The following is a 15,144-nucleotide window of genomic DNA, read 5'->3' as shown; positions in this document are numbered from 1 at the left end:
CCTCCTTCATGCCATATTGTCTTCCCATTCGGAGTGTTTTGGTGAGGTGGAGAGATTTGGGGGAAAAATGCTAATGCGCCGCGCGGAGGAAGAAGAGGGGGAGCCGGCCGGCTCAATGCTGCCCACCTGCGGCCAAGACGCACACATGCAGACCCCCTTTCCCCTCCCCTCTCCCAACCCCACCCGTCTGATTCGGCCTGCAAGTATTATGTATCCTGCAGTATTGTTTGTGGATGGGAGGCCTGTAATCACAGTTCCCCATAAAATTTAGAAACACACCAAATAAATAAATAAGTGATTAAGTGGACAAATATAAAACACACCCTCATATGCATTTCACGTTTCATTTACTGCCAGACAGATGTCAAATGTTCAGCGGTATTCTGCAGCCCAAAGTGTTAAATGATAAGACAAGTCATGTTACATTCACCCTGCAGAGTGTAACTGCTGTGTTCCTGATAAAACAACCAAATGACAGCTTACAGAAGTCAGATTTACTCATGCATGCGTGGTGTGTACGCTCCGGCTCTCTGTTCACCAGGAGACGAGGAGGGTGACGCGGCGTACCATAGATGTGAATCAGCTTGAAAAGGACACCGGTTTATGAAAAGTGCTAAACGGTAATTAGCTTAATAGACCTGCTGTATGTTTGTCAGGCGGAAGCAGTGCATCATAGAAAAAAAAACAAAAAAAAAACAAACCACACACCTTAAAAGGGTTCAGTTCAGTTAAATATCTTGCCAGTGGCTGATGAAGCACATCAGACAGTTACAGTGTAATGGTCTCGTCCTCCATAAACTCCTTGGTGCAATCAAATGTAGAGAAGACGCAGATTTAAAAGGGCTTCACGTCGCTGAGAAAATGTGATTCTCTTTGCACTCGAGGCAAAATTAAACATAAAACTCTCCTGAAAATCAGAATTCAAATAGTTTATATTAACACACTTTTCTCCCTCAGATTTCCTCCAAATCTCTCGGTACACTTATTGGGACTAAACCGGGGTTTATTTTAAGGAAAAAAACTAAAAGGAAATGAAAATGGCAGTGAGGGATTTGACTTGTGATTAATAAATAAATAGGACAGGCATCTTTTTTAAGCCCAGAAAGCACGAACACTTGTTTGGATCCTATTTGTTTTCTTCTGGGCTACAAACCTCGGATCGACTGTATTCTCCTTACTGTATTAATTTATTATTACGGCAAATTCAGGAACTTGAACTGTGGCTTCTAATATTAACCGTGGTCTCTGAATATTTCAGTGGGATGTTTCCAGGGCTGCTGGAGGCTCTCTCTCTGTGATATGTCAGTGTTAATAACAGGGAAGGGTCTTGCTTCACTAGCGCTTTCCTGAGTTGTTAAATACAAAACAAAAGAAAATTTAACAATTAGAAAATCACAATGTACTTCCTTTTTCCGTACACAGTTTTTGTTGCATTGCTCTTGGATCTCCGACTCGACGATGTTCAGTCTTTAAACGGCTCCGACGGGCAGCAAAACAAAACCCCATGAGTCCATTATTTGTGGCAGGAGCGTGCACGATACAAGAACAGTGGAAGCCAAACTGTACAAATGCGGTCGTAAAGTCAGAGCCTTTGGTTCTGTTCAGCTGGATTTGATCTGTTTGAGTCGTTTTGTCTCGTGTCGTTGGTGACAAGGCTACAGTACGCGTGAGGGATTTTTATTTTTACATGTAGTGTGAAGGAAGAAAAAGGAGAAGAAGGAGGATTTTTGTGTTTCAAGCAGCTGCGCTTTCCACCTCCATCAGTTCATCTCATTTGGAATCTGTGAGCAGATCAGGAAGGAAACCTCAAGTTTTTCTTCTGTCAAATCACTTCAGTTCATTCAGATCCAACCTCTTTTTTTTTTAAGTTTGGTTCGGTTTACTTTAGTGCAGTTCAGTTTTCTTCGGCTGCCCCCCGCAGCGGTAAGAAGCTGACAGTATGTGTTTGTCTGCTCAGACTATCCTCCACTGCATCACGCTCATGTCCTTCCCACCGGTCGACACCACGTAGCTGTCGTCATACAGAAAGGTCACGTTGGTCACGTGACTGCTGTGGCCGCCGTAAACATGACTGGGTGCCTGGAAAAAACATTGTTATCATTAGACACGGCAAAGACATAGTATTTTCAGAGTAGCAGGGATAAAACATCCAAATTATACATTTCTGTGTTCTGTCTGTGAGATATTTATCTAAATATATCTATAATATCTAAAGCTAACATTTCTGAAAACTTGGAATACAAAAAATAATTGTCTTAATGTAATATATCAACAGTTTCAAGGTTTATGGAGTGCAAGAAAAGAGAGGTACAGAGTGAACAAAATGAATAGATGGACGGATGAATCTGAATTTTCATGGAGATATACAACATGACAAGCCGAGTCATCTTACCCTGAACTGCGAGCAGGGGTATGAGAGGAGATGGACCTTCCCGAAGTCGTCTCCAGTAACCAGGAGGCTCTTGTCGTTGGACCTGCACACGGCGTTGATGTCGGTGCCGTCTGAGCCGTCGGGCCACAGGCCTGAGAAGCAGAGGGCGGCGGAGACGTCAGTTTTAGTGGAAGTCAAGACAGAAGCACGTAAAAAAAAAAAAAAAAAGAGGGAGAGGGACAGAGCCTCCACTTACCAAACACCTGGAAGCCCAGAGTGCAGGTGTGGGTGGCCCACTCGATGTCTCTGGTGGTCTCCACGCTGACCACCTGTTTACACACTGATGGGATCCCTGAGAAGACAAGCAAAAAAAATCAGATCACAGTATAAATTAATATCAGGGGTACTGGAACGTAAAGGCTCTAAAAACTCATCTTAACTGGTGCACTACCACATTTATTCAGCTAGAAGAGCAAAGAAAATACAGCTCAAATATAGAAATATCAAACTGTTTCAACTGTTTCAAGAAAATAGTCCCTTCATGCAGCGTCCAATTACTCACAGTAAGCTCACTTTGACAAGGTTTTAATGGGTTTTCAACACATACTCAAGTTAAGATGTGTCAACTACAAATACCTACTGAACTGTATAATGGAATACTTCTTGTGGAGCACTAAACTGGCATGAATTACACATCAGACACTTTACTACCTGGCGTTTGATCTCACACATAGCTGAAACACAGTGATCAAGAAATCTACAGATGAACAAATCGCCTCCATTTTCTGTCCTGCGCTGTACGTGTTGCAGCATGTGTTATGTTTCACACATTTGAATTCATCTGCATAACAAAGGCAGAGAAAGGACAATGAGGACATCACAGTACTCACAGTACAGTATCTCATAGTCGCCTGAATTTGAAACGAGATACTGAGAGTCCACGGACCAGTCCAGATGGGTAATGAAGCTGGAGTGACCCTGAGATAAGATAGGAAATGACACAAGTTAGTGAATTTGTTCTATTTCCAGAGAGAAGGCTGTAAGCCTTTAAAGAACCAGAAATAATCCTAGATATGTTGACGCGTACACACTGCAGTGTATGACTCAGCTAGCTGTCGCTTAGCGTTTTACAGCTTCTCTATAAACACACAGCGAGACCAAAATATAAAGCCCAGGAAAGTTAAGGCGGGGAAGAACTTCAAATGTATATAGTATATGCAGGTGCTCACCGAGCACTTCCCCACTCGACTGTACTTTCTCCCATTCTCGGCCACGGCGTAGATATAGATGTAGTTGTCATGGGAACCGATGGCCAGGAAGTTACCATCTGAATATGAGACACAAGGACAGGACGATTATTGGCAATAAAATAAAATGTTTCCAGATGTTGAATTATTAACTAGGTTATACTGACTGGATACACAGTACATATATGATATGAGTGATCAGTTCAAACCTAATATATCCTCAACACACTGATCTTTTATGAGAAGTGTTGTGGAAAGTAAAAGTACATTATTATTTCAGTTTTTGAAATACAATTCTGTAAAACCCGAGATTATTCACCACAAACGTCCTTTCCAGTACTATCTGTCATTTCCCCAACACAGAGATAAGAAAAAAAGAATGTGAGACCAAAACACTCTGGGGGCGGGGGGGTGGGGGGACATACCTGGCCCATAGCGCATAACGGACAGCTGTTCATTCCCGTCTGTGTGCACTGTGACTAAATCCTTAGAGTCAGTGTCCAGCACCAGCCACCTGCAGGACCAAACACAGGCTGTTCAACAATCTGGCTTTTTATTATCAATATCAGTTTACTATTAATCTATCTTTACTAGCTTTATATCAGACAAATGTTTTTTTGGTGATCTGTACCTGCCAGTCTGGGTTCCTATGGCAACCACAGCTCCAGAGGGGTGGAAGCCTGCTGACTGGGCAGTATCCTGTCAGAGAAAGGAAGAGGAACATACTTGAAGTCACTCATAGCCTACCCCATTAATAAAAGTGTGTTATTTCACTTTTATTAATGGGGTAGGGGTAAGAGAAATCTTGAATTAAGTGCTGCACACAATTGTGGCTTTTTGATGAAGTAAGAAAAAGAAAAAGAAAAAAATCAACAGTCCCACAATCCCACTGAAGGACATCAAAAGTGATTTTATTTTTTTTTAAAAAGTGGCCAATTGTTGTGTTGTGTTTTGTGTAATTCCCATGACAGACCCCAGAGGGCAGTGTTGACTAATCTTACTTCCATGGTCTTGGTCCAGATGAGCTGATGGGAGCTCGAGTCCCACAGGCAGACCTGCCGGTCATAACCACACGTCAGGAACTGAGACTTCCAGGGATGGACAGCCAGACCCCACAGCTCATCAGTGTGACCCTGGAGAGGACACGTTTTCATTTACATTTACAATTTATTATTTATTCTTCATCTGCTAGACATCACAGATTTCGTGCATCAATTAGTGGACTTCTTGCTTAGAAAATTAACAAGTGACTATTTTGTAAATTGTTTTTATGCATAAATGTTGGTATTTCTTTGCAAACAGAATATGTTTGGATAGTTGGCCAGAAAAAAAAAAAACATTCAAAGACATCTAATATAACTGTGAAACTAAGGTGGACAATTTTATACTATTTTTGGACACAGACTGAACTAATTCATGTAGGAATGGAAAACTAATCATTAAATAATACAAACAGTAATTGGTTGCAAGAATTATGATTAATATTGTGTTTGGCCACAATGTTTTCTTGTTGAATGATGGGAAAAGAAAGAAAGACTATATGCACCTGTGTGATTGGTATGAATTCTCCATCCAAACTTCCTTGTAAAACAAAGTTCTTGGTGGTCCCGATGAGCACCGTCTCCCCTCTGCCCTCTGCGATGGTCCGAATGGGACCAAACAACTCAGGCACCTGCAGAGAAAAAGCAGCGATCGTGTAAACAAGCTCTTCAACTGGATTTCAAAATTTGACACTGTAAACATCAGCTTATCCTCTCCTGTGTAATGTGTTCTCCTTGGAGAAATAAGACATGAATGAGCTATAAATATCCATGAATCTAATCGAGAGCACAAATGTAATATTTATGATATGGCGCGGTATCCTGAATACGAAGTCTGCCGCCTCAGGCAGGAGTGCAATTTCTGCGAAACAAACCAGACTAAGACCTACTTTAAAAAAAGCTGGATATGCAGCTTAACATTTTATTAATACATATTAACTGAGTTTGCTTCTAGCAGATCATTAGGATGCAGTGGAGCTCTATGGCTCAACATTAAAACTCCACACATTCTGTCAGATAATATTAAACAGCATGACCGAAGAATCTCGTCCTTCGAATTATGTGTAATTCATCAACTTCATTTGTATTTTTCAAGAAGGCAGCCTTGGAGTGTTCCTCACCTCCACCGTTTGTATCTGCTGGTAGCTGCCGTCCCAGGAGATGAGCCTGCGGTCTTTCCCTCCAGACACCAGTGTGCCATTCCTCAGCATGCACACAGCAAAGATGCTGCCCTCGTGAGCTCCTTGGATGACATGGCTGATGCGATTAGTGCCTGCCCGACAGAGATGGGAGGAGATTGGGGTAAAGTTTCAGTCAGGGAGAGACAGCAGGAAGGTCAAGATGCACCTTGGTAGCAGGGGAAATCGCACAAGAAATAAAGAGACGGATATAAAGGTCAACTGCTTGAAGAGAGCAGATTAACTAAAGATGAGGAGGTCGATAGATGAAACGCAGACGAAGAGAGATGGTGTTTCTGAAGACAGAGGAGAAGTCTTTCCATTAAATGTTTGCTCACAAAACCCAGCTCAGTCCAATCCTCTGCGTGACCCTGCTTTGAACCCTGGTCTTCTGACTACTCCACCACACTGAGACATCTTTGAGCTCATAAACACGAACATATTTATAGACACAGACTCACACTCACATTCTCCGGCCTTTATTTATGTCTCTGACTCACGCAATGAGCGTGAGTCAGGTGAAAGCACATTTGTTTTTGCATATTTTGTCTTTTTCTGCACGTCTTTCACTATTTCTTGCTGACAGACATATCACTGTGGTCATCTACCTTACTGAATGAATGAACATTTCCACATGGGCCCAATGACTATCAGTGAGGAACAGTGCGTACCTTTCCCCCACACCAGGATGTTCCCGCTTGAGTCTCCAGTGATTGCATCTCCGTTTTCTGCAAAGGTCACGCACAGCACAAACTTGGGCTTCTCTTGTTTCTGCAACAGGCACAAGAACACAAATGTGTTGATTCAATTTGCCTGCAAGAGCTGCAGAACTCATATCACATCAACTATTGTCATGATTGCATTTGTGCTACTGTGTCAAACTTAACAGCCTCATGACATTAAAATAATATATGAAAAAATGTCTGGTGTTTTAGATGAAAGATTCAAGTCATGTGTTTATTGTCGCTTCCACAATATGTTAAAAAAAACACAAAGAGGTGTGAGATACTGTTTCATTTAATCTACAAGTGGAAACTAACTGCATAGAGAAAGTTACTCCGTTTTACCTCAAACAGTCCTTGCTTCTTGACCAGCGTGCCTTTCTCCAGATTCCAGAAACAGAGATGGGATTTGCCGCAAGTCACGACGATGTTGCTGTCTGTCGGGTGAAAGTCTGCAGCAAACACTGACTCGTTGGAGCACTGAATCAGAGCACATGAAACAAAAAAAATATGTTCAGTTAAGCTAGAGGAAAAGGTTGAAACTACATCAGAAATTGAGAACTAACATAACAACACATATAACCAGATATGGACAGATAGATACCTTGACCTCAGCCAGTCTGTCCTCTCTCTGCCAGTCCCAGACAGAGAGGACGTGGTCATTGGAGTCGTCCACAACGCAGAGAGTGTTTCCTCCGTTCTAACGTACGAGAACAGAAGGTTTGTGTTTATTCACAGACGAAAAGATTAACATATCAAAAGAGTGAAAACCAGGTAAAGTCAGAAACGGCTTTCAAGTGAGCCAGTGGTGTTTCCTTACCGACTTGGAGAAAGAAAGGCAGACCAGCGCTCGGTCAAAGAAACCCATGCCCAGAACGTGGAGGGTGTTGAGGCTGACAGAGTCCCACACACGAACATGAGGAGCCAGCTGCTGCCGGAAAAAAAGTTAATCACAAACATGGGCACAACACCAGGACAGGTGTATCATTAGTGTCATGTGACTGAAGGACTCACTGAATGTGTGTGGTATGTGAATGAACCAGTTCGTTCAGACTATTACTTCGCTGAAAGGTAAAGCGACAAAACATCAACATGAGACTTACTTTCCCATCCGAAGAGGTGCCCGCTACCTGCCCGGTTGCTATGGTGATTTTATCAGGGTGGACAGCCAGGCTGATGAAGAGAAAGATGCCATAAACGCGCATGAAAACAGTTAAAGGCCCCTTTGACATCAAAAGGACCACTTGAATAAAGATGAGCAACAGGACATGAAAGGCAGCGTTTGGTGAGTGAGCTTTTTAAAGCTATGAATATGAGATTCACTGTAGCCGCCGCGCGCCGTCTGTGCTAATGTGTCATGAAACATTAAAGATAATTTCATCCTCTTTTGGGCATGGCAGATATGTAAAGACTTCAAAGGAGCAAGAATCAGTCTGCGATCCATACTTTGATACCAGATTGTTGATTCATCGCTTGAACTTACATTAACCTCAAACAGTAATAATATATTTATGGGGGTGACTGCTCAAGGATGCAGTCATTGAACTACACACCTGTGCAGAAATGTCTGCGTGCAACACTTTAATACACGATATTTCTGTACAGCTTATTTTACTGGAGTCGCACGCAAACAACAGCCCTAACAGAAAGGAAGTGAAAGGTAGATGAAAGTTGCCGCTTGTGTGTCGTACCATTTGATGTCGTCTGTGTGTCCAGTGTAGTGTCTCTGCAGCTGCTCGTCCACGTTGAACAGGACGACCACCGAGGCGATGAAATACACCGTTTCTCCAGTGGGGAGCAGGTAAAGGTTGGAGCGGCAGTCTCGACCGCGGTAACCGTAGCTGAAGAGTAAAAAGGTCAAGGAACGAAACAGCTGCAATCTTTTCTTTCTGCTGTTTTCTAATGTTTTATAGACAACTGCAACTACAGCTCTGATTCACAGAGGCTGAGATAAATGTCCATTTGTGTAAAATAAAGGTCGGGGATCACAAATTGCAAACCAACAAAAATGAGATCATATGGTGTGCATGTAGATAGTTAATCCATCTGTAATCTAATTTATTATGGCTTCAGCGTGTACAAAATGTGCACACATATCTATCTTTGTGTATTTGTGTGCTTTCGTCCTCAGATTTTATCTCTTGGTCTTTTTGCCTCGGGTATCTCCTCGACTGAACAACGCGCCACATTCAACCTTCGTCGAGAATCGAAAGAGGGAAGGAAAAAAAAAGCCACAAATTAAACAAAAATAAAAATAAAACAGCACAAGGGGAGCTGCTGACTGGTTGTGCCTCTGCCTGCCAGCTTCGAGCAGGTTATTAGTGACTCCAGCCTGCAGAGCAATGAGCCCGGCTCAGACAGCGGCAGCACAACACGGTGGAAATGACCATCTGAACTGACAAGCAGGGAAAGACACATTTGTAGCTTCCTTTCTTAACTCTCACCACAACATGTGCAATCTGGATTTATTTCCCTCAGGTGGCTACTTTTCAAAATGTTCATAATCAAAAGTAGGATTGTATCTGAAGTTGTTATTTCTACAAAAGATTTCCTGTCGAGATGTGATTCCTTTTTTTGGAATTAAGAAAGGATACACCCAGTCCAGTTTGAGTTTGTTGCTGGGCAGCTCTGCTCTGGCCTCCAGGCAGTAGCTGTCCACCTGGTCTTTGGGCATGTACATGGTGATGGGGCGACCCTTCAGATACATTTTCACATAACCTTCCTCTAGAAAAGGCAACAGAAATAGTCAGTGGGAGAAAACACAAGCACACAAACACACATATGAATCAGATTGATGCTGTCACATGTATTAATATACGAAGAATCAAACACCACATGTAAGCATAATACTATCATGATGTGGACGTCAGGAGTGATAATTCTGAATGTGTGACATGACATGTGGGATGATTTGATGAGTTATTATTCACTGTGACAAACAAACTCAATCAAAGACAGAAAATGACAGAACTTACAAACACAAACGAAGCTTTTTAACCGACTTTTATTAGTCACTTCAAACACATCTTGTTTTTTTTTGTTTGTGACAGCAAAGAGCACAAAGTAAACTGCACACACGTAATTGAAAACTTCAACAACTCATAAATATTCAGCTCACAGCAGACATTAACCAACATGAAATGCAGACAAAAGCAGAGCCATGGATATGTTATTAAAAAAAAAGAAAAAAAGAAATGGGATAATAATGCGAAATCCTGGTCAATTTAAAACATGCTAACAATGAAGAATAAACCATGCAGGAAACAAACAAATTAAACACTGATGACAACAAATGCTAATTGGAATGGGAACAATGTTAATTTAGGGATTTATATTCGAGGTTGGGAACTTTTCTTTTTATTAGGTGATGCTGCTATTTATCTTTAACCTTCTTCGCTATGATATGACATGTGGTAGTGACAAGAGACCTCTTTGGCTCAGCTTGATAAGTGAGTGCTACGCGTGCTGTACTGCTTGCTTATTTTTCATAAGCTAGTAACAAATCTGGAAGTACTGGCTGGGTGATTTAATGGGGCTGCAGTAGCTGGGTGTATCAAGGGGAGCGTACGACGACAGGCTCCCTGACTTCCTCAGCTGGAGGCTAAAATTTGGGGCCTTTCTAACTGTCGACACCTTGGCAGCACCGCCCTTTTTGGCGGGGACGGTGGCCTTGCAGCTTTCTGAGGTGTGTTGGGGGTTGGCAGCCGAACGCGCCGACACAGCTGAAGCCGCAGGGCTGCTTTTGCTCCCCGTCGATTTGGTAGAGCGGCTGAGGTAAATCTGTACCGTGACTATAATGTAAAGATGGGGGGAAAGAGCAGAGGAGCCGTTGGAGATGGAGGGGGGAGCGGTGGAGGTTGTCGGGGTCAGATGGATGCAGGGGGGCAAAACAGGGACAATCGCGAAGGGTGGAGGAGATTGGTAGATGTTAGACACATGTAATGATTTATTTACTGTGACATTACGTAAAAGTAAGACACAAACTATCAAAAGGAAACTAGGGAAACTGATTCCTACCATACCACCAGTAGGTTACTTGTTATCATTAAACACTGGGACACTATTAGAAGTAATTAAGTAAAATGTACCACCGACATTTTAAGATCCTGCCCCAGTGGTTCCGAATGTCGAGACCAATTCAACTGGTCAAAAAATATGTAATGAGGCAGGGGAAAAGAAAATTGAGGCAGGACTCTATTGCTAAGTTTCTAATTAATTAAACTATATCCACAGGTAGCATCCACTTTCAATAATTTTCCTTCTGAGTGGAGCTTTTCTTCCAAGAAAACATGCAAGGTAAAGCGGACACGTAAAATGAAGCAGTACACATATTTTCTTGACGTTTCTCTGATCTTTTTCATGGATATTTTCATTTCTCAAGCCTGCAACAGTTATTGACACGGAATAATAAGTAAGGTTTTGCAGACAACGCTTCATTTTAAGAAGTCACCAGCCTCAAACAATATGCAAATTAAATTCCGCCTTAACAAGCTTGGGGAATCAGCAGTATATACTGTACGTGAATAAATGAGCTTGGCTTTAACTCCAGGCTTTACAAAATTCTTGGCAGCTCTGCGAATACTTCGCCGAGGGGAACTACACACAAACAGTCGACACTTCAGGCGGTGTGAGAAAGCTACAAGCCGAAAAATCAAACAGACTTCAATAGGAACTACCAAAAGAAAGAAGAGACTGAATGTGTTTGTAATGCAAATACTCATTTCGAAGATAATAAGAGCAGCAGCAAATCTAGTGGCTCTGAACTGAAGCGAGGAATCTCAAAACAGAGGATTTGGAGAGTTCGCAGGAAAAACTCAAAGCGTCTGCGAGGCAGCAAGTGTCCGAAATCTTTGTGCTGTTACTATGGTGACAGTGACTAAATGCCTACGAGCGAAAGTGAGGCTGTGAGCAAACGCACAAGTCTGGTGAAGCAGTGGCTTCATTCGCAGTCGAACAACAAGTGAACTGCAAACACTGCACTCAGTGGAGGTTAGCCGGGATGTATGTTAATTAATCCAGTCTCAATTAAAGGGAAGGCAACGTTCACACACACTTCATCAACCCACTCTTGCCCCTGTCTGGACAGCTCTCTGCTCATTGCATGGGAAAATTTAAGAAGCCACTAAAATGTTGAGATGGAAAAATACCAATAGTCCATTTGTTCTCCTTCGTTTCAACTAGAACGCAAAGAAGAAGTGATACGTTTGACACTGAGATCGGAACAAATCATCTGCAGTGTCCAGAGAGCTGTGGAAGCCGGGGGGCATTAGGGGAAGGTGGTGGGGGGTGTGGCCTACCTTTGCAGTGGGTCACACGTCGCGTCCCTTGTAAAGGTCACAGAGAGACACACAAACACCAGGTGAGGGGTGGCATGGCTTCCTCAGTTCCTGGTTTGTCCTAATATGAGTGCCCTTCCTGTTCCCTGGTGTTAATGAACAGCAGCTTCTGTCCTTAATGGTTGCTTTCCTTAATGGTCTTAATGAATCAATACTCATTTCCTGTCTGTTTCCATCCCGCCCTCTGCTGTTACACTGAAGTGATTAAATTTATCTATTGGCTCTTCTACTTATATCCCCTCCCCCTTTTTAAATAAAACTATTAAATTGAATATAATGTAAAAGTAAACCTTTTTATCTAAAACTTCAATTAACAATTTATGCATGCATGTAATTATTGCATGGGAGCGCAATATTTGCAGAAGTTACCACTGCAATTATCATTGTTATTGGTTAATTGTCACAAGGCTGTAGTTTATGTCTTTGGCACTGTCCTGATTGTGCTGTCTGTGCTAAGATTATTGACTTGTAATTAATTCAGATGTCCAATAACTGGTGTACAGTAGTAATAATTATACCTAAGGCACATGCTCAGCATCCTGTCACATGGTAACACGTGTTTCGTTTCTACCTCGTAATGTCAGATGGTTACAGTTAGCAGAAATACACGCTGAAAAATACTAACGGTAGTTTGAGAGGGAGTGGGTCGGTAAGTCATACGCTATAACCACTAGAAGATGCATACAGAAGTCTGAGAGAGTGTGATGGTGAAGCCTTGTTTTATTCCGCAGCCTGAACCGGAGAAATTTGGAGCCAGGTGTTCATCAAATTAGAACCAGCAGTTCAATTCGGACAAAAATCAATAAAGAGCAGGAGATGGAAATTCTGATCAATACTAATCTAATTTCATATTCAGTCCCATCGTCTTCTTACAATGCCTTTCTTTCTTTTTGTTGAAAGCATAAACTGCGTAGGAGTCGTCTCACATGTCCAGGGTAAGGTAATGGAAACAGCAAAAATAGACACAGAATCTTAAAGGAAGGCCAATCTTGTGTTTCTTTTTTAGATCATTTTGCATCTTCTGCTTTAAAAATACTTTTTACTTTACTTTTATACTTTTTAGAATCTGTGTGAAACATTGGAGACATCTGGGCCAGCTTGGCTATACGCAGGTAATGCTATAAGGGAAATTTCAGTATTTCAACCTGGAACTTATTCTACTATTATAATAATAAGACTACTGTATCGGTCATGTTAACGTTGCACTTGTCACCTCTGCTGTAGAGATTCAGAGGCGCAAACTCAAAGCAATGGTTCCCGGAAAGAAGCTGCTAAAATAAATTCAAATTTTGTTCAATTAAATTTCACATCATGTTGAAATTAGCTACAATAGCTAACCTAAAGGTGTACATTATGTATTCATTTTCAGTATGGCTCAAAGACAAATGCTCGAAATGATTTATGGAAGTTTATTAGGGAAAGCCTCAGGAGGTTCCTGCTGCTTCCCACGACATACCGTATGTGTGCATCCCAAATCTATTTAGCAGAAGTGGTGGTGGTGGGGGGATTTATCTCCTCAATAAAAATAAGAATTGGCCTTAAACTAAATGAAAATTCATTATACTAAGCAACAAAAGATTAAATTTAAAAAATGCAGGATAAATGTAGTACAAATGGAGAACTGATGTAAGGATGTAGTGATGAATGAGGCTTGTGAGAGAACTGATGATGGGAAGAATGGATGTTTAACACTGATATTTAAGACAGGACATTATGTAGAATAACCCTCAGTGGTCCTCTGGATACAGACAACAGTCCAAAACATTGACTCAAATTATGGCTGACATCAATTTATGTCTTCTTACTGAATGGGAATAAACAAAAAGCCAATAGGTAATTCCTTATTCTGACCACCATCTGATACAGAGAACCACTGAGCATGTTTTGTGTCGTGGCTCTTGGTAGGTTGAACCACAGCCTGAAAACGTATAGCTATCAGGCTACACGGTCATAAAGGAGCCTCTTCTTACCTGCATTGAAGACCGGATCCCTTTGTTTGCTGCAAAGAAAACGAGTAAACACACAGCCGTCAATTACCATCCCAACCAATGGACAAACCACGTAGTATCAGTGTGTGGAACTGAAACAGGAAAAACTGATGCTCCGTGAGATATGTGTTACCTGTCGCTTCTTTTGCCGCTGGAGTTGCTGCCTGTGGATCCGGCGCGGGTTCGGTTGTTCTTGGAGTCGCCCGAATCTTTCCGTGTGAGAGTTCCCACGTGTTCGTTTGAGTTGGCCCTCCTCACAGTGCTGTGATGAACAGGAAGGTGGGCAGAAGCAGACAGAGGGTGGAAAAAAAATAGGTTACAAAAGCCCCTAGTAAAGTTTTCATCCAGGAAGATGTCGTTATGTTGCCTCTAGAAACAACAGGCCACTTGGGGAAAGTAGGACAAAGCCCCAGTGACTGGCATCAGAAGAAAGAAAACTTCAACTGTATTGGGAGCAGAAAACTATATAAAGTAATGATAATATTAATTGTTGCTATAGTTTGCCATTATTATAGTTTGTTGACTGCTTGTGGGCCTGCTACAGTTTGACTGCCTCCTTGCTAAATACTGTCTCATGTTTGCTGAACTGCAGTCTCTGTCAACAAAGATAATTTTCTATGCCATTTGCCCCAAAACCTTCAGATTAAACACTTCAAAGCTTACCTGACATGAACTATTAAGATAAACTGATGGCAAACATACAGCTATAACGTAGACAGGTACTCCTGGAAAAATTGTCTAACCCGCTACCTTGTTAGAGACAGCACTATCATCCTTTTCGAGCTTGTTATTGGTAAGAGACAGCACCTGGTCAAGTCACACCTTACAAGACCCGAAGCCGCTTTCTGTGAGGATTATTAAACATGAAAACAGAAGGGTTTTCAAGACAACATGATAAATTGGCCTTGGTTAGCAGAGCAAACACAGCTTCCCAAACTGACAGCTCATATAAACAGGGGAACTGAGCAGCGTAATAACAAAGCTGAACAGCTATGTGCTTGTAACTGTGTACATATGACTCTTATTGTGAATTACTACAAAACAAAAAAAAGAGCTGTTTCTGGACTCTTTTATTCTGTTTACTCTGCTCCAGTGATAATACAGTAACCCCAGCATCAGTGCAGATCTGCATATTGGTGGTGCAGACAGCCTGCCCTATTCACAACAATGAAAAGGCTCCATCAGCAATCCAATGGCCAGTAGGCCGAGTCACCTAATCCACCCTATGGGAGAAAACTCTATTCAAATTCTAAAACTGGCCG

General features: G+C 41.9%; 1 protein-coding gene across 4 annotated transcripts in view; it reads right to left on the bottom strand.

Annotated features, from left to right (window-relative positions):
* Positions 1–330: 330 nt before the first annotated feature.
* Positions 331–15,144, bottom strand: part of eml1 (EMAP like 1) — a 36,744-nt gene continuing 21,930 nt past the window's right edge. For 2 of the 4 annotated variants that reach the window (XM_084569816.1, XM_084569819.1), the window contains exons 4-23: positions 14,016–14,144; positions 13,865–13,893; positions 11,856–11,882; positions 9,153–9,282; positions 8,250–8,399; positions 7,662–7,731; positions 7,379–7,489; positions 7,163–7,258; positions 6,904–7,038; positions 6,508–6,607; positions 5,780–5,931; positions 5,165–5,290; positions 4,620–4,751; positions 4,250–4,317; positions 4,044–4,132; positions 3,601–3,698; positions 3,262–3,349; positions 2,628–2,723; positions 2,393–2,523; positions 331–2,079 (exon numbers count right to left, since the gene is read on the bottom strand). In XM_084569816.1, coding sequence (XP_084425942.1) covers positions 1,954–2,079; positions 2,393–2,523; positions 2,628–2,723; positions 3,262–3,349; positions 3,601–3,698; positions 4,044–4,132; positions 4,250–4,317; positions 4,620–4,751; positions 5,165–5,290; positions 5,780–5,931; positions 6,508–6,607; positions 6,904–7,038; positions 7,163–7,258; positions 7,379–7,489; positions 7,662–7,731; positions 8,250–8,399; positions 9,153–9,282; positions 11,856–11,882; positions 13,865–13,893; positions 14,016–14,144 — 2,083 coding nt within the window. In that variant the 3' untranslated portion in view covers positions 331–1,953. The remainder of the gene's footprint in view (positions 2,080–2,392; positions 2,524–2,627; positions 2,724–3,261; positions 3,350–3,600; positions 3,699–4,043; positions 4,133–4,249; positions 4,318–4,619; positions 4,752–5,164; positions 5,291–5,779; positions 5,932–6,507; positions 6,608–6,903; positions 7,039–7,162; positions 7,259–7,378; positions 7,490–7,661; positions 7,732–8,249; positions 8,400–9,152; positions 9,283–11,855; positions 11,883–13,864; positions 13,894–14,015; positions 14,145–15,144) is intronic. The other 2 variants (XM_084569817.1, XM_084569818.1) reach the window with 2 other exon arrangements.

The sequence above is a fragment of the Chelon labrosus genome (genome assembly GCF_963514085.1).
Source record: "Chelon labrosus genome assembly, chromosome: 20".
NCBI lineage: Eukaryota > Metazoa > Chordata > Actinopteri > Mugiliformes > Mugilidae > Chelon > Chelon labrosus.
Note: the sequence above shows the minus strand (reverse complement) of the source record. Positions and strands in the feature narration are given on the sequence as shown.